General features: G+C 41.2%; 1 protein-coding gene across 2 annotated transcripts in view; it reads right to left on the reverse strand.

The window, feature by feature from the left end:
• The window catches only part of EPHA3 (EPH receptor A3), a 324,372-nt gene that overhangs the window by 295,996 nt on the left and 5,838 nt on the right, over nucleotides 1-22,538 (reverse strand). For both annotated transcript variants that reach the window (XM_030581675.1, XM_030581667.1), the window contains exon 2: nucleotides 6,804-6,868. In XM_030581675.1, coding sequence (XP_030437535.1) covers nucleotides 6,804-6,868 — 65 coding nt within the window. The remainder of the gene's footprint in view (nucleotides 1-6,803; nucleotides 6,869-22,538) is intronic.

The raw sequence follows: 22,538 nt of genomic DNA on the forward strand, positions 1-22,538 counted from the left end.
CAAGGTATCAGTCAACTTTAAATGCCTAGCAATAAAAAATGCAGCTGAAGCTTGTCCTTTTTCATCTTAGAGATTGCTATCACAGACAACAGCCCAATCTGTATCCAAGCTCTTAGAACTCCCATGGGCACCAAGGATCTCACAGTGGCTAGAGTACTCTGCTTCTGTGATGCCAATATTGGAAGAAAAATGTATCTTGCTGGATGTCCCTTCCCTGTGGGTTGTTTGATCAACTGGCATTTTACCAGGACTTCTTTTGCCAAAGGCAAATACAACCATAAAGATCTCCTTCCTCCACATTTAGCCAGGAATGACAACCAAAGGCATATTTTACACAGATTCTTCTTCTGTCTCTCTCTTTCAAATCCCATGAAAAAGACCAGAAATTGAATATGGTTTCATGTGCCAAGTATGTCAGCTAAAGACGGGAAACAGAACAAGTTAGCTGGGGGCTGTCATTTCAAAGTTAGCATTCTGGTGCAATGAAAATACTGTTTTTTCCCAAGAGGACAGGGAGGGAGGCACTCTTTTTACAGCATCCTTTTAAAAGGAAAAGGTCTCAGGAAAACCACACACAGCTCTTCCTTATTTTGGCCCAACTTCAGCAAAACTTGACTAAGCAGGTGCTTAATTTGAAGCATGTGTTTAAAAAAGTCCCACTGAAATCAGTGGATAGAATCAATGCTGGACAAGGGTAGAGTTTAGCACATGGTTAAGGGCTTTCATGAATCAGGGCCTCAGTGGGACTTCATGGGTCTAAGTCAGTGAGAGAAGGGAATTACTAACATGAATAAAGGACCCAGCACTGAATTTGTGTCTTTGAATATTTTTTTCCCATTGAGAGCCTGTTAGTTTATTCCTTAGCCACCCTGCAGTTAGGGCACTTGAAAAACCTGGGTTCAAGTCTCTGTGAGGCATGCCAAGATTACAGCAATGCGAGGGGGGGGGGTCCATATACATTCCCGAGAGACACAGAACAAAGGGATGTGGCACTAGATTCCAATATGACCGACTATTTTCAGCCTTTTTGAAAAATCTGAAATAATCCATTTTCCTCATTTTCATTAAGGGTTGATCCTGCTCCCATTCAAGTGAATGGAAAGGTTCTCACTGACTGCAGTGGTGCAGGATCTAGCACTAACTGGGCAACCCAAATTTTGCAGGAGTGGGAAATGCTGTTCTTCTCTCCCTGCCACCCAAGCCACAGGTTCCCTAATTGGGATCTCTAGGTTCTCTCTTCCAAATGCCCATGAGTATGAGGGCAAGGAATAAATGAGCACACAAGCCAAATGTTCAAGTGTCTATAGTAAGTCCCCTAAATCTATAATTAGGGACCTCAGTAAGTCCCCTGAATTTCAGCAGTATTGAGCAACTGCAGCTCCCAGTAAAGTTAAAGTGGAGCTGCAGGTACTCAGGGATCATAAATGATACCTATGGATTTAAGTGCCTTACTTCAGGCACCTGAAGTTTGAAAATGTTGGCCATAATTCGTTAACTCTGATTATATGCAAGACAAATGTATCCACAAATAGGTAGGACATATTAACCATGTATGCAAGGAGTGGTTAGTTTCTATGATTGCTAACAGAAAGACAAGATAAGAATTGGTTTTATCTTTTTCTCCTGTTAACCACAGAGAAAACAAATACCATTAATGTTTTTTGGCTATGAAAATGTAACATTTAAAAATTAGGCCATGCCCTAATGATACTGCAGTACATCTAGTACATTTTATATTCACATCATGTCATGAGGCGGGTACATGAAAGTATTTGAGATTAATTTTTTCCAAACCAAAGAACAGCAACCTAGGGTCAAATCCTAGTCACCTTATTTATTGAAAAAATCACCCTGAAACCAATATGACCACTCACATGAATATGCAGAACGGGATTTGGACTCTACCTTTTTTGTCCTGTATGAATTATCCATCACATTCGTATTGTATATTATTAAAAGTCACTTGCTTTTTTATCTTCCCAACCTCCCACATCTGTGCGGCTGTAATTTACGTGAATTGCAGTTAATGATCAGTTGCGATATGCTTAATCAGCATATCAATAATATACTCTGTAAAGACTAAGTAGCTCTTTTTTTCCCCCTTTAATGAAATCTATGGAAATGGAACGAGTATTTGACTGACAGTACAAAAAGGTTGCATATGCAGGTGCTAGTGGTGGCAGCACAGGATATAGGCTTTGTGGCTGCTGCCAATCACAATTCAACTATAAGCACACCCAGATATTCTATTTTTTAAAGCAGTTGCTTTGCTGTCTAGATAGGCCAAGGTTTATCTTGAATTGGTTTGAATGAGCTTGACCAGATCAGTGTCACTGATGCCAAGATTATGGAAGTGTGGGATGGCTCAAGAAATGATCACATTCTTACAGGGCAATATTATTAACCAGGGGGCTAAAACACAGCCATCAGGGAGCTATGTGGAACACACAGATCTTGGAATACCAATGAGCCATAAATCTTAACATAACTATTCAGGAATTTCTAAATGCTTCTGTTATATAATGCCAAGTAAAATCAGATTTCAGAATGAGATGAAGCACAGAATACTGAGCATGACAAACACTTTGAGTCATTTTCTAGAATCGGGTAAAATGATTAACCTGAAAAATCTCTATTAGATACCTTTTGCTAAATCACTGTATGTGGGGTTATTTATATAAGTAACCCTCCTCAGCATACTGACATTTATGGCTTCTGATGGGAATACTGCTGGATCTTGGAAAACAGCTGGCACAATACTAGCATCCTCATTTGTGAATCACAGCCTCAAGTGTAGCTCTATTAGCTTTACCTTGTAAATCACCACCTCGTTATTAGCAATGCTTCAGTACGAGGTGACATCTTTATTATAATTTTTTTTTCCACTGAAGTTTAAGTTCATATTTTAGTTAGCTAGAAGACAGATGCAGCCATATTTACAGGGTTTAATTAACCCATTATAAATAAAGGACTATGAAAAGAATGTTTCACTTTTCCACTGCCATTTCACTTTTCTATTATTACATCACTTTTATGTAACAGTTCATACTACTTTCTTTTTCTATTTCTATTTTTAAAAATTTATATTTAAGTTTTTAAGCTTAAAATATCACAGTATATAAAGGAACACAGTTTGGGCCCTGGTTCTGTACCACAATCACACCAAGATAAGAGATATAAGTGAATTTACTATTCTCTGACTTCAACCTAAGAATCTCATTATTTTAGAAGCGCATCAGTACAAAATTCTATATGTATTGTACAGTTTTGTTCCCCAGGGATATTATGGTAGGTAGGAACTGCATGTACAGGAAAAGCTTACACAGACTTACCCAAACCAATACTGACTTGCAAAGGCTAAAAAAATTTCTCTATGGGATACGAGAATCCCTGTAGAGTAATCTAGCAAGTCTGTTTTTCTTACAGCCGTTATGATGCCCTGTATCATTCCTCTGCCAGCTGCTTTGCCTTTTACTGCTTTAGGCATCCAAGGCAGAAGAGGCACAGCTGCGGGGAGATCAATAGAGAAGCAGAGTAGAGCAGAGCGGCTGCCAAAAGAACCAAATGAGGCTTTGCAAATCAAAATAAAATAATACACAATGGAGACTAGAAACTGATGAGCTAGGAAATAGCTGGTAAGTTCTCTCCTGGACACCCTACTCACCAATGTTGCTTATTGAACAGTCTATGACAATAACCACTGGAAACTTTGGATTCTACTATCCCTCTTCCTACCCATCCCACTCCAGAATAACAACACTTAGTCATGGTCCCATCCGGATACACACAGATTGTTTTTTCTATAAACATTTTAAACTATTATTTTAAGGCGCTGTGATCATACAAACAATACTATTTAGCATTTTCAGGACACTGGCTATTCACAGAGCACTTCATAAACATTAATTAATTCAGTCCTGTGAGGCAGAGAAACAAGTGCTGCTATTTCCAATGGAGAAGTAGACTAAGATGACTTGCCCAAAGCTACTGAAGGAGTCACTCATAGAACTAGAAGCAGAAGTGTGGCGTTCACAATTCCCAGGCTTGCACTAAGACCAGAGGCCAGATTTTGACATGGTGATCAGAACACACAATTGGCATCAGATTTTTAAAACAGTACACTACCCTCCAGGCATCGAAATGTTTTGGCCAGGTTTTCAGAAGCATTCAGCACTGAGCAGCTTGTACTGAAAAGTCACTTTACTGAGCAGTTAAAAACTGAATATTATTCTGGGAACTGAAAAATCTGATTTTTAAAAAGTTCTCTTGCCAATACTGATGATTTGAAAACTAACTATTTTGTGTACCCATAGTTTCATTTTATATATCTACCACGTCATAATTCGATGTATTTCAAGCAAATTCGGGTAGGGGAAAGTGAAGAACAACACACGCTGAAGAACAATTAACACTGCATTATTTATAGGGAACCTGTGGTCCGATTTTCTAGCTCAGCACTCAGCAGTTCCCATTTAGATACCTAAAGAAGTGGCTACTGGCCGGCTTTTTAGGAATGCTCAGAGCCCAGCAGCTCCCACAGAGAACACTGAGTTATGAGAGGGAACATCCATAAAACAAAACAGATGCATACAATGAAGTTGACAAATGAACAGTTTTGGCAAGATTTTTTATTAATATTTTAACTGCCCAACAGAACCTTGAAATCTGAGACTTCACACACTAACTACTTCTCACTCCCATGTTAGCTATCTGAGTCATGTAACACCCACGGAAATGCCAGAATCCTGACTCAAATCATACCACTGTCTCCTCCAAACAAGCTGATGAATCACAGGATAGTGATACTTTGGATAGGGGTGGGCAAACTTTTTGGCCCAAGGGCCACATCTGGGTATGGAAATTGTATGGCGGGCCCTGGATGCTCACAAAATTGGGGGTTGGGGTGCGGGAAGGGCTGAGGGCTCCTGCTGGGAGTGTGGGCTCTGGGGTGAGACCAGAAATGAGGGTTCAGGCTGCAGGAGGAGGCTCTGGGCTGAGACTGAAGGGTTTGGAGGGCAGGAGAGGGATCAGGACTGGGGCTGGGAGGGGGTAAAGGGTGAAGGCTCCAGTTGGCACTTACCTCAAGCAGCTCCCAGAAGCAGCGGCATGTCCCCCTTCCTGCTCCTACATGGAGGCGCAGCCAGGCAGCTCTGTGCACTGCTTTGTCCACAAGTGCTGGTCCTGCAGCTCCCATTGGCTGCAGTTCCCAGCCAATGGGAGCTGTGGAGGTAGTGCTTGGGTTGGGGCAGCGTGTGGAGCCCCCTGGCTGCCCCTACACATAGGAGCTGGAGGGGGAACATGCCACTGCTTCTGTGCAGAGTGGGGCAAACCCCTGACCCCACTCCCCAGCTGGAGTGCCAGAGCAGGCCAAGCCCCAGACCCTGCTTCCTGGCAGGAGTTCGAGGGCCTGATTAAAACATCTGGAGGGCCAAATGCGGCCCCCCCCAGGACGTAGTTTGCCCACCCCTGTTTTGGATACTCTAGAAGATTGGGCATTCAGTCAAAATCAAGGTGTGGCAGGAAGAAAGACAGATAAAGATGAGTGATCCACGAAGTATTGATAATATGGAGCACCCATAGTAAAATACAAGATGGAATTACCTCCAATTCTATAATCTAATATCTCCATGAGCAAGAAGCAAAATGGCTATTTAAGTAGCATTTTGCTCAAAACTACCAATAAACTGGAAGGAAAAGGAACACAGAACTCTGCCCCAATTAAAACATATTGCATTGTTTCATCTGCTGTGTGCCAAACAGAGCTCTCAGATGCATGTGTGCAACGCCAAATGAAAACTCCACCAAATCCAAGGAGAGAATTTGGCCCCAGGTGCTTTATTGTCACATTCAATTACTCAAACAGCAATCAAAAGAGTATTAGATTTTCAAATGGCTCCTTTTTTGTACATTGTTCTTCTAATTTACAGTTGGGAAGGGATGGATGAATACCAAGAATGGAGAGGGATAATTTAGTATGGTACCTAGGAGCATGACACAATGAGAAGTAATGGAACTAAATTAAGAAAGGAAATATTTAGACTGAGTGTAAAGGGGAAACTTTCTGACTGAGACATATATTAAGCTGTGGATTACTTTCCCATTGGATGGTGAGAAAGCTTCCTTACTTGGGATTTTGGTAAACCATAAATCAAGTATTAAAAAAACTCAAACAGAATGTATGTGTTTGAAAAAAATTAAAAACTACAAGTATAGGAATCCTAACACTAGACAATTTCAGAGTTAGAAACAAGAGATCTAGTTGAATTTGTTCTAGACAATATTAGAAAACGTACAAGAAAACACACAAGAAATGTATCCAGACATTTGCCAAACTTTTACCACAGAGAGAACAGCACCTTTAGAAGAAGTCAGGAAAAAAAAAACAAACAACCTCACAATATAGACATTTGTGACATCTGCTGAAAATTGGTCTACACATTTCCATGTCAGTTCTAGTTCATCTAAGAGCACCACTAAGCAAAATAGTTCCACACTACATGTTAGAAATGCACATCATACAGGCAGGAAGATTTAAAGACAATTTGCATAAGATGGGGAAGGCCCACCCCTTTAATTCTTTCCATTAAAAGTGACCTCACCATGGGCATTACATGCAGTATGATGTATGTTCTAATGAAAAGGTACCATAGTAATACAGCACAAACCCTCATTTCAAATTTAGAATAGACTATTTTTGAAGTTCTAAAGAGCCCCAGCATAGCGTTCTCTGAAGAGGAAACAATTGTTAAATAGCACATTGATCTGTAGCAGCACTTCCCCATTTCACAGTCTAGTGAACTCACCCCATGTGATGGATAGGAGATCCAGCCCAGCTCCCCTTGAATTGCTTTTGAATCCAGCAGATTAACTATAAAAGAAGATAAAATGAAGAAGAATGAGTTTCATTTGCCTCTGTCCCTTTAATCACAGTTACTCTCCATAAAAGATCTGTTTATTTGGGGGCCTCGTGAAGTAGTTGATTTGTTCAGGTGGTTTACTACACAAAAGAGATGAAAAAGATCAGCTTGTTTATATTAAAACATTGTAAATACGGAGGAGGTAGAACTTCTAAAACAATTGGCAAAACTAAGCAATGGGTGGATCTCTGTCCAAATTCATTACAGCGGGGGGAAGAAAGGGAGGGAGGAAATTGAGCTGGTTTATCTGACAGTACATACAGTACAAGGTTGTCCCCTCATACGCCTGAAATTTGGGTCAATGTATCTAACTACATCGGTGAGATGTGAATATTTAAATCTTTATTTGATTAAAAACTTACATTTTCCCATATATAATTTTCTCAGCATACAAAAATAAATAATAAATGCTGGCTAAGGGCTTCACCCTTTCTGCTTTCTGATCAGACTGATTCTCCGAATCACCTTGCAATAATGGAGTATTTTCTAAAAAATTATTAAGTAAAATACTAGATTTTTTTTAAACCACAGTGCTTTAACTTCAAGAAAACTGCCACTGGATAGCTAGCATCAGGGTATTCCTTCTTCTTTTAACCTTCTACTAGAAGAGTGCAGATTTTATTTTGGAATACCTTTGAAATGAAAAGTATCTAACTAATGAAATGAGCTTTTTTAAGCTCTAAAATAGATAGAGTAAAGCTCATTATTCCCCAATACTGCTATTTTGCAAAAACAAAAGCTAGTTTTATTCCGTTTGACTAGAGTCTACAAGTAATTGATCACATGGCTCCACAAACTACACATTTGTTTATTAACATGAACCAGGACAGATGAACCAATACACATTAGTGACAACGAATCACTGTCGGTCTTAACATTAGCACCAGCAAATGAGACACATTAATACACAACAACAAGGATCCATGCATCTCTAATATTTATCACTTACAATTAGGGATTTTTGTTTTAAATATTAAAACTACTGACAATGACAAAAGGAAGAAACTCATTCCACATACAAGGGATTTTATGGCTATCACTAGGTAAAACAGCCTATGGTTATAACACACTCACTTTGACCTACACCTCACAGTTAAGGAGTTAACTTGATTGCATGTTCAAGAGGCTCAGCTGCATTCCTTTCAGACACAGGTTGTTCCCCTTCTTTGATATCTGCATGTGTGGATATGTTGTCTGAGTTGGCCTCTTTACATCAACACAAATAAAAATGACATGTTTGAAGTTTCCCTCATCCTAACCATTAGTGTACATACTATTCATTTATGTAGCACTATTCCCAAGTTAGCATAGCATTAACCAAGTTAGAACGAACAAACAAGTTACAGAGCAGGAGAAAGTCTGCAATTTAGACTTAAAAATAGCAACCAAATTAGCTAATAGTATCCATCTGGGGGGGGGGGGGGGACGCGGGAATTCTTCCAAAGGAGAGTGAGGTGTTGAAAAGCACAGTATTAAGCAGTAGCAGCCAGGTTATCATCTGCAGCATGTTGAATGCACAAGCTGAATGCAATAGAGGTCTTCATCTAACTTCCAGTTCCTTTTGTCCCTGCTTCCAGTTTTCCCATCCCTCAAAACAGAAGCACCAGGCATACCACTTTCACATGCATCCTACACATTTCACTAAAACTCGCAAATATTTATATACTGATAAATTCAAGAAGGCAAAAGCTATGCTCCAGACCTGTTATTCTGAAACAGTAGATAATTTTGTGCTGAGCTTATTGATCAACTTTGTACTATATCATTTTGTACATCCCCCCATCATTTTGTGCTGAGAGGAGCAAGGACTGACAAGTCTATTCCACATTACATCTCTGGTGGAAAGGGATCAGAAGCCTTATGTACCCTCACTTGTCTAACACAAGTTATCCCCACTCATCATAAACACAGCCAATTTCTCCTTCTCTGTTAAATGGTGGGAGATAAAAAGGAAGAGAGCATGGGTGGAAAACAGTCAAAGAAAAAAAAACGTGGGGGATATTGATTGTCCTTATAAAACATCTTGTCCTTTGCTCTGTGGAGTCATCAGTTGTCTACCGGGATTCATACTGGAGGTGAGAAAATCTCAGTCTGACTTCCACTGCATAGGAACACAGAGATAATTTTAATAAGAGATAATTTTGTTTCTCAGAAATTTAGGTTACCAAGGTCCTAACTCAAATTTGAAGATAGAATATTTTCCCCCTAGAAACAGCCTTCAAAGAGATTTTTCCCCCAGAAAGAATGAATATCTTTACCTGTATCTAGAAATACACAACTCCCCTCCCCGCCCACCCCACGTATTACCTTTTTTAAAATAAATATTTTGCTCGCTGGAAAAAAAAGTCATGAGATATTCAGCTCATTTTTTCTAAGGGCCAGAGGAAGAGCAAAAACATACAGTCTCATTTCCACATACTTCAGTACACAGCAAACAATTAATTCAGCTAGACCTTATTAGGCTGCAACAGGCACAATGCATGGCATAAAGGCATGGAAGAGGAAAATGATTGATACAACTAGACGGCATGTGTCACAAAATGATCCATTGTGCTAGAAATCTAGAGGGAAGAATTTTTTTTCCTAGAACATAAAATGTAAGAACAAAGATAAATAAAAATGTGAATTAGAAATTTGTGGCCTAAATCTTTTCCCAAGGACTTACTGGATTATAATAAAATAATATGTCAGATTGCAGAGACTATTGACCAGGGGAGGGCAAACTTTTTGGTCTGAGGGCTGTATAGAGGGCCAGTTAGGGGAGGAGGTCATGGCCTGACCCCTACCTCCTATCTGCCCAGCCTCCCTCGCCCCGGGACTCCTGCCCCATCCAACCCCCCGTTCCCTGACGACCCCTCTGAGACCCCTGCCCCATCCACACACCCCCACTACCTGTCCCCTGACTTTCCCTGGACTCCTGCTGCCCCATACAACCCCTGCTCTCATTTCTGACAGCCCCTGGAGACCACTGCCACATCCAACCACCCCTTCTTCCTGTCCCCTGACTGCCCCCCGGGACCCCTGCCCCCCATTCAAACTCCAGTTGTCCCCCATGACTGCCTCCACCGGTATCCATACCCCACCCACTGACCACCACCCCAAACTCACTCGCTCTCTATACAACCCCCCCTGCTCCCTGTCCCCTTACCGCGCTGCCTGGAGCACCGGTGGCTCATGGCGCTACAGCCGCACCACCTGGCTGGAGCTGGGCCATGCTGCCACCACCATCGCCACCACCCTGCAGCACAGAGACTGGGTCAGGCCATACTCTGCTGTTGCGCTGCCCCAGGAGCTCACAGCCCTGCACCCAGAGCATTGTGAGCGAGCTGAGGCTGCGGGGGGAGGGGAGGACAGCCTGGGGGCCAGGAGCTCAGAGGCCAGGCAGGACAGTCCCGTGGGCCAGATGTGGCCTGCAGGCCTGTCATAAACAGATAGTTAAGAGTTAATAGAACAGAAGGACTTCATACCTCTTTTGCCTGTAAAGGGTTAACAAGATCAGTGAGCCTGGCTGTCACCTGACCAGAGGACCAATCAGGGAACAGGATACTTTCAACTCTTGAGGGAGGGAAGTTTTTGTGTGTGCTGTTAGTGTTTGGTTGTTGTTCTCTCTGGGTTCTGAGAGTGACCAGACGTGCAACCAGGTTTCTCTCCAATCTCTCCGATACAGGCTCTTATAAGTTCAGAATTGTGAGTACTAGGTAGATAAGGCGAGTTAGGCTTATGGTTGTTTTCTTTATTTGCAAATGTGTATTTTGCTGAAAGGATTTTAATTTGTACTTGTATACTTAGACTGGGAGGGTATTCCCAGTGTCTATAACTGAAAGACCCTGTACCTATTCCATTTTTTAAATTTACAAAGATAATTTTAACTGTTTTTTCTCTCTTTAATTGAAAGCTTTTCTTGTTTAAGAACCTGATTGTTTTTTTATTCTGGTGAGACCCCAGGGAACTGGGTCTGGATCCACCAGGGAATTGGTGGGGAGAAAGGAGGAGAGAAAGGTTAATTTTTCTCTGTGTTAGGATTACTTTCTCTCTCAGGGAGAGTATGGGAGGGGGAGAGAGAAGGAGGGGGGAAGGTGAATTTTCCTCTCTGTTTTAAGATTCAAGGAGTTTGAATCACAGTGATCTTGCAGGGTAACCCAGGGAGGGGAAGTCTGGGAGAGGCAACGGTGAGGGAAAGGGTTTACTTTCCTTGTGTTAAGATCCAGAGGGACTGGGTCTTGGGGGTCCCTGGGCCAGGTTTTGGGGGGACCAGAGTGTAGCAGGCCCTGGAATTCCTGGTTGGTGGCAGCGCTACAAGTACTAAGCTGGTAATTTTGCTTAGAGGAATTCATGCTGGTACCCCATCTTTTGGACGCTAAGGTTCAGAGTGGGGAATTATATCATGACAGGGCCGTAGTCTGGCCACTCCTGCTATTGACTCACATAGTTAAATCACTTCAAATATTTGATTACATGGGTGGTACATATACCATAGTATACTGACAGCATGTTGATTTGTAAAATCAACCTGACCAACTTATTAAATGTAATATAAACAAACATCCAGCCAGATCTTCAGCTGGTGTATATCAGGGCAGACCGGCAGGTTTTTTAAATATTCAATTAAAATACTTCTTAATTAAGAACAAAATTATATATTTAAATTTGATCTTATGTGTTTTAACATGAAAATCAGGTGAACTGCATAAAGTTTGAAAAAAAGTAGCTAAGATGTGCAGCTATTTACATGACCATATTTTTTTCTGTATGAGAAATTATTATATCCAAGAACACTATTAGCATAACCAGGAACCCCTCCAGTGAAGTCAGTGATGGCATAAACTGTTGCAAGTGCACTGAACACATGGCCCAATTTTCAGAGATGTTGATTTCAATGGGACCTGTGGATGCATGGCCTCTCCAAAATCAAGCTACTAACCTCCCTGTTTTACTAATCTGGGGAAGGGAGGAGGAATGAAGTGTCTAATGGTTAGGACAGGGCACTGAGAGTTATAACTCTTGGTGTCTTTATAGTTCTCAGGGTCGGTGCAAGGATGTTTCGCGCCCTAGGTGAAACTGCCACTTTGCACCCCCCATCCCTCCCTGCGCCCCCGCCCTCAGGCGCCCTCCTTGCGGCAGCTCCCCACCCCCACCCTGAGGCACCCCCCTTGCAGCAGCTCCCCACCCCCCACCCTGAGGCACCCACCCCGCCCCAGCTCACCCCTGCTCTGCACATGAGTACCCCGAGGCTGCTTCACTTCTCCCGCCTCCCAGGCTTGTGGTGCCAAGCAACTTAGGTGCCGCAAGCCTGGGAGGCAGGAGAAGTGAAGCAGCGACGGCGTGCTAGGGGAGGAGGCAGGGCAGGGGTGAGTTGGGGCAGGGAGTTCCCCTGTGTGCTGCCCCTCCCCCCTTACTTGCTGCAGGCAGCCCTCCCCGCGCTCCCCTGCCCCAGCTCCCTCCGTCTAAATGCCGGCAGCGACTGGAGCAGCCGAAGATCCGGCTGCTGCGGTCACTGCTGAAGAAAATGGCATCCCCCAAATCTCTAGGCGACCACCTATGTCGCCTAAATGGTTGCAACGGCCCTGTCAGTTCTCCCATTGATTCACCTTGTGTGATCTCAGGCAACTCACTTAAGCTCTCCAAGTCTTTGCGTCTCCACACTCCTAGAATGGTTGGGTTATTTCTCTACCTCAGAGCTGTGAAGTTTATTTCATTAATGTTTTAAGTCCTCTGAGATTTAAGCCTGCTGAGCCCAGCCCTGCACAATGTTCAGCTTCCTCAGCTCTCACTGACATCACTGACAGTGCTCAGAAACACATTCTATTTCCAGGCCAGCCGGTATTATAGAGCCAGTGTCTTATTTAAAATGTTGCCATAAGAACTTGCTGTTCATTCCTCCAAACCTCCAGCATTGCTAGTGTTGCAATATTTAATTCTTTGGTGGGTTTGTTACTGTGGAAGATGCAATGTGGACTACAGCTGAACAGATACAATGCCAGATATTGCTGCTTTTCTTCTCTACAAAATGTTTATGCCTCATCGGGGGAGTGAGGGGTGTCATTAGCATACAATTGTCATAAAAGAATGGCAATATCATACCAAGGAGAAATGAGCGCAGAAGTGTTTTTGTAAGATAGAGATAAAAATCAACAGCTAACCAATACCTCAGTGCATTGCACTAGTCCACAGCACGTGACTGTTTTTAAAACAATGCTAAATACCAGTGAGAGGGACTTCATAACCTTGCTTGCCAGTATTTAAATATCACAGAGATCTACAAAATGAGCAACAATCACAATCCCAGCTTTGGGAATTCAATGGCTTTAGTCCTTTCACATGACGGACTTGTTCACTGTACAGTACACTATGGCTATTTATGCCACATGGCAACGTGCCAGCAATGCTGTCTATTAACCACATGTTCTTTCCTAAGAGCCTTGCCTCTTCGCCTGCTGCTTTGGGCTCCAGAATAGTCGACTTCCCAATTTAAGAGAAACCATAATAAGCTACCTCAGTTCAGGCTGTGCTAAATTGTCAGAATGAATCTCTTCCCAGAGCTTGGAACAGGAACATAACACACATGGAATGCAAGTTTGCTTGCATTTTTGTAGGTATTGTGGTACAAGGAACTAGCAAAATGAAGGGGTTTGAGATGTGTTTGATACACAGGCCCACTGACAACAGAAACTCCAAATTTATGGACTTGTTTTTGTTCTCATGTATACCAGCTAAATCAGGAGTAATTTCACAGAAGACAAAAAAGAGTTGGGTGTAAAACTAGCCAGGGATCAGAATCAGATTCTCTATCTGAAAGGGGCAGCACTTCAAGGAAGATGGGAGGTTCAAATTTCTATAGTAAACTGAATACAAAATAAATACATTCTGTATCTGAAGGAAAAACAATTACCCAAAATGTTATGCCAAGGAGAATCATCCTGAGATAGCCCATGTTTCATAAAAACTGGAGGAGAGAGCCTACCAACAGTCAATTTTCAAGATCTAAAGTACAAGGATTTGATAACACCAACTTTGTTAGTCACTAAACATTCCCCAATAACGTGAGGTAAGAAAGACATTCAGAAGGATCACTGATTGGCTAAAATAACTGATTTTTCAACTAATCAACTTTTTCAAGTTAAAGTAAAACAACACCCTGTAAATGTTAAAAAGTCAAGGCGGGTGAAATAATATCTTTTATTGGACCAACTTCTGCTGGTGAGAGATTTACCTCACCCACCTTGTCTTTCTAATATCCTGGAACCAACATGGATACAAAAAATACCGCATATACATAAATGTTGTCTGCTCTGGTTAGGCATTCCCATGTTAATTTGGAATAATATTAGTTATTAGAAAAATGCTAGCAAAGGGGAAAAAAACCTTATTGTGGCTATCCAACACAAAAAATGAGGATGCCCATAACCAAAATATGCTTTGTAACTCTCTGGGAAGCAAAGAAGGCACTTTGAAGCAGGAACGTAGCCAGGATTTGGTTTTGGGGTGGGACAGAGTGGAGTCTGTTCACATACTGACATACATTTTTAGAATGGTAGCCTCCCTGTTGCCAGGACAATCCGCACCTGAATTTTTATACATTTAATCAACTATGGGCACAGGTCTGCAGATCGGCATCTCTAAACTACCAGATTACAGGCAGAAGGGAGGTAGCTGGAGTTGCAGTTGCTCAGATTTGCACCCAAAGTTTGTTTTCTGGGTGGAAATGGCAACTGCAAACAGACAAGCTGGATTGTGGCCAGGGTGAAGACATGCCCCATTGTGTACAGACATCTGGGACAAACCATCATGGTGGTCAAAAATAAGGTAAAGGGTTTCTATGGAATTTCTTGTTATGGAGAGAAAGCAGTTTGGAGAGTAGGAATTCTGGTATAAATAGTTCTAACCAATGCTACATCCCTGTTCCAGTAACACCGTTCAGAAACAACACGTGGTTCCAAAATACGCTTGCCCCAAATCCTTTTTAAGTAGCTGACTTGGGGCCTGATTCTCCACTCATTTACATGAGTATATATTCATAATGGTCCAGATACTGTAGTTATATTACAGCCCCTTTATGCTGCTCAAGTGGCATAAAAGGGCTGTATGTTCTCTGCAAATGCCCAGCAGAGAATTCCCCTGGTATAGGAGAACTCTGCTAGGTCCAAGTGTGTTGCTCTGGCACCTTTGCCTCCTTGATCCCTAGCATAGAGAGAATGCCAGGTATCTGGTCATGCTGCACTCCACCTATCCTTCACTGGTGTAAGCGCCTTAGAAACCCCAGTAGAAACTTGCTATTTCTTATGCTTACTCGCCCAGTCATCTGTAAGATTTGGCCTTTTGTGCTCTACAGTTCTCATTCCAAAATGGGCCTTAGGGGGAAACCTGCTGGCAGATTAAAGCCATGCCATAGCCTTTGGGGAGACACACAACTGTAGTGAGAAATGCAGTTTTTCTGCTATGCCCCTCTTATGCTGAACAATACAAAATAGGATTTTGTGCAGAACATTACAAAATTTGGCAAATGCCATTTTCAATCTGTGGTTAAACTGCTGACTACAGAACTGTACAAGCAAAAAAAGCTACATCCAAAAAAATGGAACAAAAACAACTTGCCACAAAATTGAGTGCAGCGGCAACCGATAGATAAAACGAATTGGAGGTTACAGGCCTTCCTCATTCTAGCAAAGATGTTTATTACATAACAAATAAACCATGCCCCAAATCTAAAAGTTATTGTTATGAACCTTAAATAAAAAGCACAGCCCAACCATATTCAGATGTGACAAGTTACCTTTCAAATTATCAGTGTTACAGAAATTCATTTTTATTATACAGTAAATTCTCTAGACTAGTTTAAAGCATTTATTGACTTTTTATTACATGTTAAATCTTGCAAGAGTGATTTTTGCAACTTCTGGCCACTGTCCTTGTACTTCAGGAGCAAGAGAATTTTATTTTTCCCTGAGTTTTATTCTTTTCGGCAAATATGCTCCCGAACTCCTTGTGGAGCCAGATTCAGGTAGTCTTCCTATGGTCAATCAGAGAAGCTATCGAAATAGGAATCTCATTGTAAATCTCTCTCACAGGACTGTTGTTAAGCACTTAATGAGGGGACTCAGCACAGTGATGAGCGCTACAGAAATGCCCACAAATAAAGGGCTAGATTATAAACTGCAATGCCCTAGGACCAGAGGAGGAAACTGTGACTGAACGCAATTTCCCCCCGACTCCCAAATTGCTCCATACAGGAAGTATTTTGCTGCTAGCTCGGATCACTGCCTCCCTACCCCTTCCCGTTGTTGGCTCAACTAGTGCTAGCTGTTGCCAAAGGTTCTATCCATTCCTCACTCCTGCCCATTCTCTCTCCGCCCACCTGCACAGGCAATGGAGATGTCCTGCAGGGCTGTTCTGCTTCCAGCTCTGATACCCACTAGATGTGAAGCCTACAGAGGTGAGTAAGGGACAAGTTACATCCTTCTAACTCCCCTGAACATGTACAGAACAAAGGACAGCTGTGCCTCTCCCCCCTCAAAGGCTTGCTAAACACTATGCAATCCTCACAGTAAAGGTACAGAAGAGCAAAATATTATTATTATTGTATTTTTTAAAAAATCATAACATTGAAAACATTTGGAAAGAAGAATTAAAGTTACTAAAATTTTGTCACTGCAAAATGTGGAGAGCTCACCGCATGCTAAAATACTTTCCCCCTCATATCAGTATGGAGGGTCAAAGGATAGCCATGGAGATGCAAAACAGTTTGATGTGCAAACTAATCTGTTTTGAGTCTGAACCTACAGAGTGCCAAATGCCCTCAAATTCCCATTGAACTCAGTGGTTCACAGAAAGACCATGCCCTATTTCTCTCAGAATAAAAGAAAAGGCACATTTAGGCATGTCTACTCAGAAAGCATCAGCACTGAAATAGTAGATGTTTTTCAGGAGAGGGCTGCTTTGGCAGAGATACAGGGTGGATTTTCTCACACCTGTCTGTGTTATTTTGACAATCTGCCTAGAGCAGGGGTAGACAACCTATGGCATGCACGCCGAAGGCGGGACGTGAGCTGATTTTCAGTGGCACTCACACTGCCCGGGTCCTGGCCACCAGTCCAGAGGGCTCTGCATTTTAATTTAATTTTAAATGAAGCTTCTTAAACATTTACTTTACATACAACAATAGTTTAGTTATATTTTATAGACTTATAGAAAGAGACCTTCTAAAAATGTTAAAATGTATTACTGGCACACAAAATCTTAAATCAGAGTGAATAAATGAAGACTCGGCACACCACTTCTGAAAGGTTGCCGACCCCTGGTAGAAAATATTTGTATGTAAATCAACACCAGAAACATACATTTATTTTTCCCAATCTGAAACTTTTACACAAGAGTAGTACAGTGCTGCTAGAACTGTGTGTAACTCACTCTCCAACTGTATAAAAACACTTCACTGGTGTGCTGGAACATAACATTTATCAAATGGGTCTAATAAAGTTTCCGTTTTATTAGCCTCCTATTTCCTGTAGAGTTGTTATGCTGCCAGTTCTTTTCATTATGCCAGGAATATAAAAACTAAGAATGGATGAGCCTAATGAGGTCCAAACTGCAATGCAAACCTTCAACTTATTTTTGTGTAAAATAAATCATTCTAATTCATAAAGATTTCCTGTCAATTAAACCTATTCTTCCTCCCTTCTCAAGAGCAGTACTTTAAAAAAGAAAAATAAAAAAAGTAGACACGAGTACTCCAAACCCAAACGGGCACAATATGTCTGTGTTCACTTTGTCATTCACATTTTCTCCCTTGCCCCTTTTTCAGTGTTTCCAAATCCCTTAATACCTGAATTCAAGTTTAAGTTCCAAACACTGATTCTACTGTTACTCCCTGTTAAATCAGGAGTAACTCCACTGACTTTAGTGGAATTACACTGATAAAAGCCAGGGTGAATTCAGAATCAGGTCCACAGAACTAGGGAAGATGTGAAATTAGGAAAAGGCAAGTTTACCCTTCTATTAGGATCAAACATTATAAAGTGCCAAATGCGACACAACTGACTTCAGTAGGAGCTAAAGACTTCCCAAAAGGGCCTCAGCACCTTGCACAATCAAGCCCTAAAATTCTTCCTGTGGTCATAAACTGCACTCCCTACTTGAGATAACTTATGCATATCAGTTGTATGAAACTTTGTATGTAACCAATGAGAGTTTTGTAGAATGGGGCCCTTTGTGGGTCTGATAAAGCTGGGATATACTGTATTGTCACAAAGGGCCCCATCCTGACAGATGCTGAGCGTCTCCAAGATGCTGTGTGCCTTCAACTTCTACTGACTTCAATAGAGGTTGAGGACACACAGCATAGCACCTCCTAGGATGAGGCCCTTTGCATTAGATCACAATACTCTACCCATATTTGTTAAATATGTGAGCAACTAAAGAAACAAGACAAAAGCCTCAGCCTCTAGAACTCTTGACAGCAGCAGATGCCATAGGAAGCACAGATTTCATCATGAGTAGTATCCACACCTAGAATGGCTCCCTAGATCATGGAAACGTTCCTTATTACTGCACTGCAAACACAATGAAGGCCCTGATCCTAAGAGTCTTGAATGCATGCAACTCCCAATGAAGTCAGTGGGAGGTAATCAGTCACTCTTTGAAGTCAGAGTCTGTTGAAACAAGGACCAGTACTCAAATAACCAAATGTTTGTCAGCTAATAGGGCAAGTGACTGTTCAATCACACTGGCATTATTCCAGATTTTAGAAGAAGTTGCTTTTCAAAGTTAGCTTAGACAAGAAATAATCCTTGCCATTTCTTTAAAAGTATAGAATTAGTAAAATCTATCTATGCATTAAATTATGCTCAGCCACTACGTTCAGAGAGCCATCCAGACGAGTGCATCTCCCATAATTTCATGAATCTCTTCTCTTACAGATTGTTATGAAGGATGAAACTTTTATGAATCAAGCCATTCAACTTGCACTGACATGCTTGGTCTCTTACCCAGTTACCCATATGTATAGAATATATCCAGAGGGCAAATGGTTAAATGTTTTGGTGTGAACTGGGAGAACATGCTCATAGCATCAGAAAGCTCCAGAAGTGTCATGTTGAGGAAACCAAGATGCTAAAACCAGTTCTATTTTCCAATATGCTGATGTCACCAATATGCTATTCTTGTGGTTTGCTAGGTTCACTGAATTTATGGAGGTAATTAATGCAGAACATGTGTGCTGCGCTATCCACATGAAAAATGGAATTGCCCCGACTTAATTTGATGCTGTTCCAACCCAAACCTTGCTAACATTCTCTCACTCCTTCCACATGTGAGAAATATAAATATTTATACTAAAGAACAGGTAAATGCTAACGTGGCTGTTGCATTCTCACCCACCCACCCATCACAATTTCTCACGGACCTTAACCTTCTGCTTTGTCACCTCCAACCATTAGCCTCCCCGACACACCATAAGCTCCCAGTATTTCCTCATCGAGCATCTCCACCCTTCTCCAGCTGAGCATATTCTTTGTGCATAAACACCACTCTCTGCCACTCCTCGCTCCACTCTTGAGTGCTAGGCTGATACTGTTAAGTGCGCTGCTGATTGAGTGCACTGTTTGAATAGTGCATTCTGTCATGGCCTCCTCTGGGAAACCAAGGACCAAAGGTTCTCCCTTCTGATTAGAAGTGTGTGGGTGAAAGGGAACAGGTAGGAGGTAAAAAAAAAGTCACAATTTCCCACCCAAGGTAGAAGAGGAAAGGGAATATGCCTTACCTTGCTCACCTGATCACGCTAGGGAGTGGAGAGGGAGGTAAAGAATAAATAGGGATGGGGAAGAAGGAAGCAGCAAAGACAGGAATGGTGAGCCAGAGCGATTGAGGTGTGAAGAAGAAGAGGAGACTGATGATATTTAGATTCCCTCGATCAAGTTCTGGCCTCACAGTGAATGCCTTCTTTCCACAACCTTACTTCTTACTTCCCCAGGGTACTTCAACCCTCACCCTCATTGGGACAGATGCTCATTTCCTTTCACCTATTCTTTAACTGGACTCTTGAATAATGTTTGCAGGATTGGATCCTTACACCCTGAGACCTTATGTACCCTAAAACTTTGTAGCTGTAAATTCTCCAGCAGTGCCCCTTGATGCATGATGACATCTGTGGCAACTATAGCATACACAGGGATTGCATGTTTTTACCATCCTGTTATTTAAGTGTTAAATAGGGTGGTAAAAATGCCTGAACCCTATCTACTCTGCAGCTTCTACAGATACTGGCACCTGTGGAGCTGTATTGCTGAAGAATCACAGCCATGAAGCTTGCTAATGTAAACAACGTCTCAACATTTTAGGGGCAAGGAGATTGTTTTTAGTTATGCCTTAATTCGAGATTGAGCACACTGTCAGCATTGAATTAAGAATTAATATAATGCAGCTAATGAGAGAAGGCTATAGGGGTTATGTATTTACTGGGTTTAAGCTCAGAACTTCCGCCACAAAAACAACTTCATTCCTTGTTATTTACTACTGGGCAAAGTTTGTGGGAAGCCTGAAAGTTGTGCGGTGAAGGAGATTTTGTGGTTTTAAAATTTCCAATTCAGACAGTTATTCTCTTCCTTAGACATTTGCTATAAAACATTCTCTTTCCCTAAGTGAATAATAAATATATTCAATACAAAAAAAAATAAATTCAATACAAACTTTTCAGTTACATACCTAAAAATCAGGGAGGCATTAGAGACCAGCTTTCTAGCAGTCTTTTCATTAATATTTTAACATGCAGACTGAGGTAACCTTTTTGTCCTTGCCATCAAGAGGTGGATATAAATATGGTGTGGGAAACAGGCTGGACAAAAAAGAAAACTGTTCCCATAACATATTACATTCAACTGCCCTGACTGAACCTTATTCCATAACATTCATCCCATTGTTTTCTTAATTGCTAGTAAGTTTCTACTACTGTTCATTTTGTCTGCTATTATTCTTTCATCAGTATTTTTCCAGCAGATTAATAGGATTTTCCCTCCATACCTTGCCTGAAACAGCAGGATACAGTAGTTCAAGAAAAAAGGAAGGCTGGCAGTAAAGTGTCTACTTACAGTTTGTCTCGTTTAATAACATCTCTGCAAGTTTAAGACTTTATTTGGTGTGGTTTCATTCATTCCAGCCGACAGTCTCTCAGGCTGGGGCTTAATTCTTTTGTCTCTCTCCCAACATTTTCTTTGAGAGAGGATTATCTTTATTTCTAGTTCTTTATTTCTTTTAGTCACACTATTCATTACTGGGTTTCACAAGCAATCTGAAATCTTTGGGTCCCAATTACGATTTCACATTGGTTTCACACTGGTAAAAGAATTCCTTGGGCTGGGATTTTCAAGAATACCAAACAGACTTAGGCGCACAAGTCCCTTGAAAGCTCATATGTTGTTTAGGTGCTTTTGAAAATTCTGTCCCATACATTTCAGTGAAGCAGCTCCTGAATTATACCAGAGTAAGATCAGATTGTGCTCTTTGAATTTGTCTTAAAAGTAGATTTATAAAGCAGTTTATAAAAGGTTTTGTTTATGATTTAGAATATACCTGCAGTTGACAACAGTAGCTTTTTTTTAAACAAATATTTAAAGTTTCTGGAAATAAAAAAGCTGTAGCACTTTAATGGATTTTTAGTCAAACTGATAACTTTTAACTTGATTTTGCTGGTAAGTAAAAAAATTATGAAAATGCTGGAAATTTTTCTATAGCAATAGAAAGGAACTGAACAGGGAAAACTCTTTTTAACAAACATTATCTTATTCTATATTAGCTATCATTAGATCATAACATACAAGTGCTACTTGCTGAGTGCTATTTATTTATTTCTTTTGGACTTTACTACTAAAGATCCCACAAGTCTGTAGTTAAGAAATGTGAGTAGCAGAACACCCCTTTTCTACATATTTTTTTCTTTATTTTCTCTTTACTATTGCTACCCTTTCGCTCTTGTAAACGCTTTCCAGCAGCCAAGCCTCCAGAGCTCTGGTAAAGAGTAAAAATTGATATTGGCTTTCCCAGTGGAGAATCCCCACATCAATGACCAGCAGACTATTGTGGGGGAGGGATAGCTCAGTGGTTTGAGCATTGGCTTGCTTAAACCCATGGTTGTGAGTTCAATCCTTAAGGGGGCCACTTAGGGATCTAGGACAAAAATTGGTCCTGCTAGTGAAGGCAGGGGGCTGGACTCAATAACCTTTCAAGGTCCCTTTCAGTTTTAGGAGATTGGTAGATCTCCAATCATATAAATAATAAAAAATTCAGTCAGCTAGAATTATGTCTCACAAGGTAAAGAACTAATAAGATACTTGTTCCTTGCCCGTGAATTTTTGCTAACATGCATACCACCTTCTCCTTGCCTGGTTAATTCAGTAGTTTAGGTGCCTGTCTGACTTTTTAATAAATGTCACAATTCTGGTTCTGTAGAGCACAACTTTGAACTTTAGGAATTTTGAGAGATGTCACTGCTCCTCCAAATAATTTCTTAAAGAAATCAAATGGCAGCCTAGGACACCGTTATAACCGGATGAATAACCTAACAGATGCATAACGGAACTAGACCAGCCTCTGTTTAAAAGTCTTCAGATTGTACTCTCGCATTTGGTAACAGCT

This window comes from Gopherus evgoodei, chromosome 1 (assembly GCF_007399415.2).
Source record: "Gopherus evgoodei ecotype Sinaloan lineage chromosome 1, rGopEvg1_v1.p, whole genome shotgun sequence".
NCBI lineage: Eukaryota > Metazoa > Chordata > Testudines > Testudinidae > Gopherus > Gopherus evgoodei.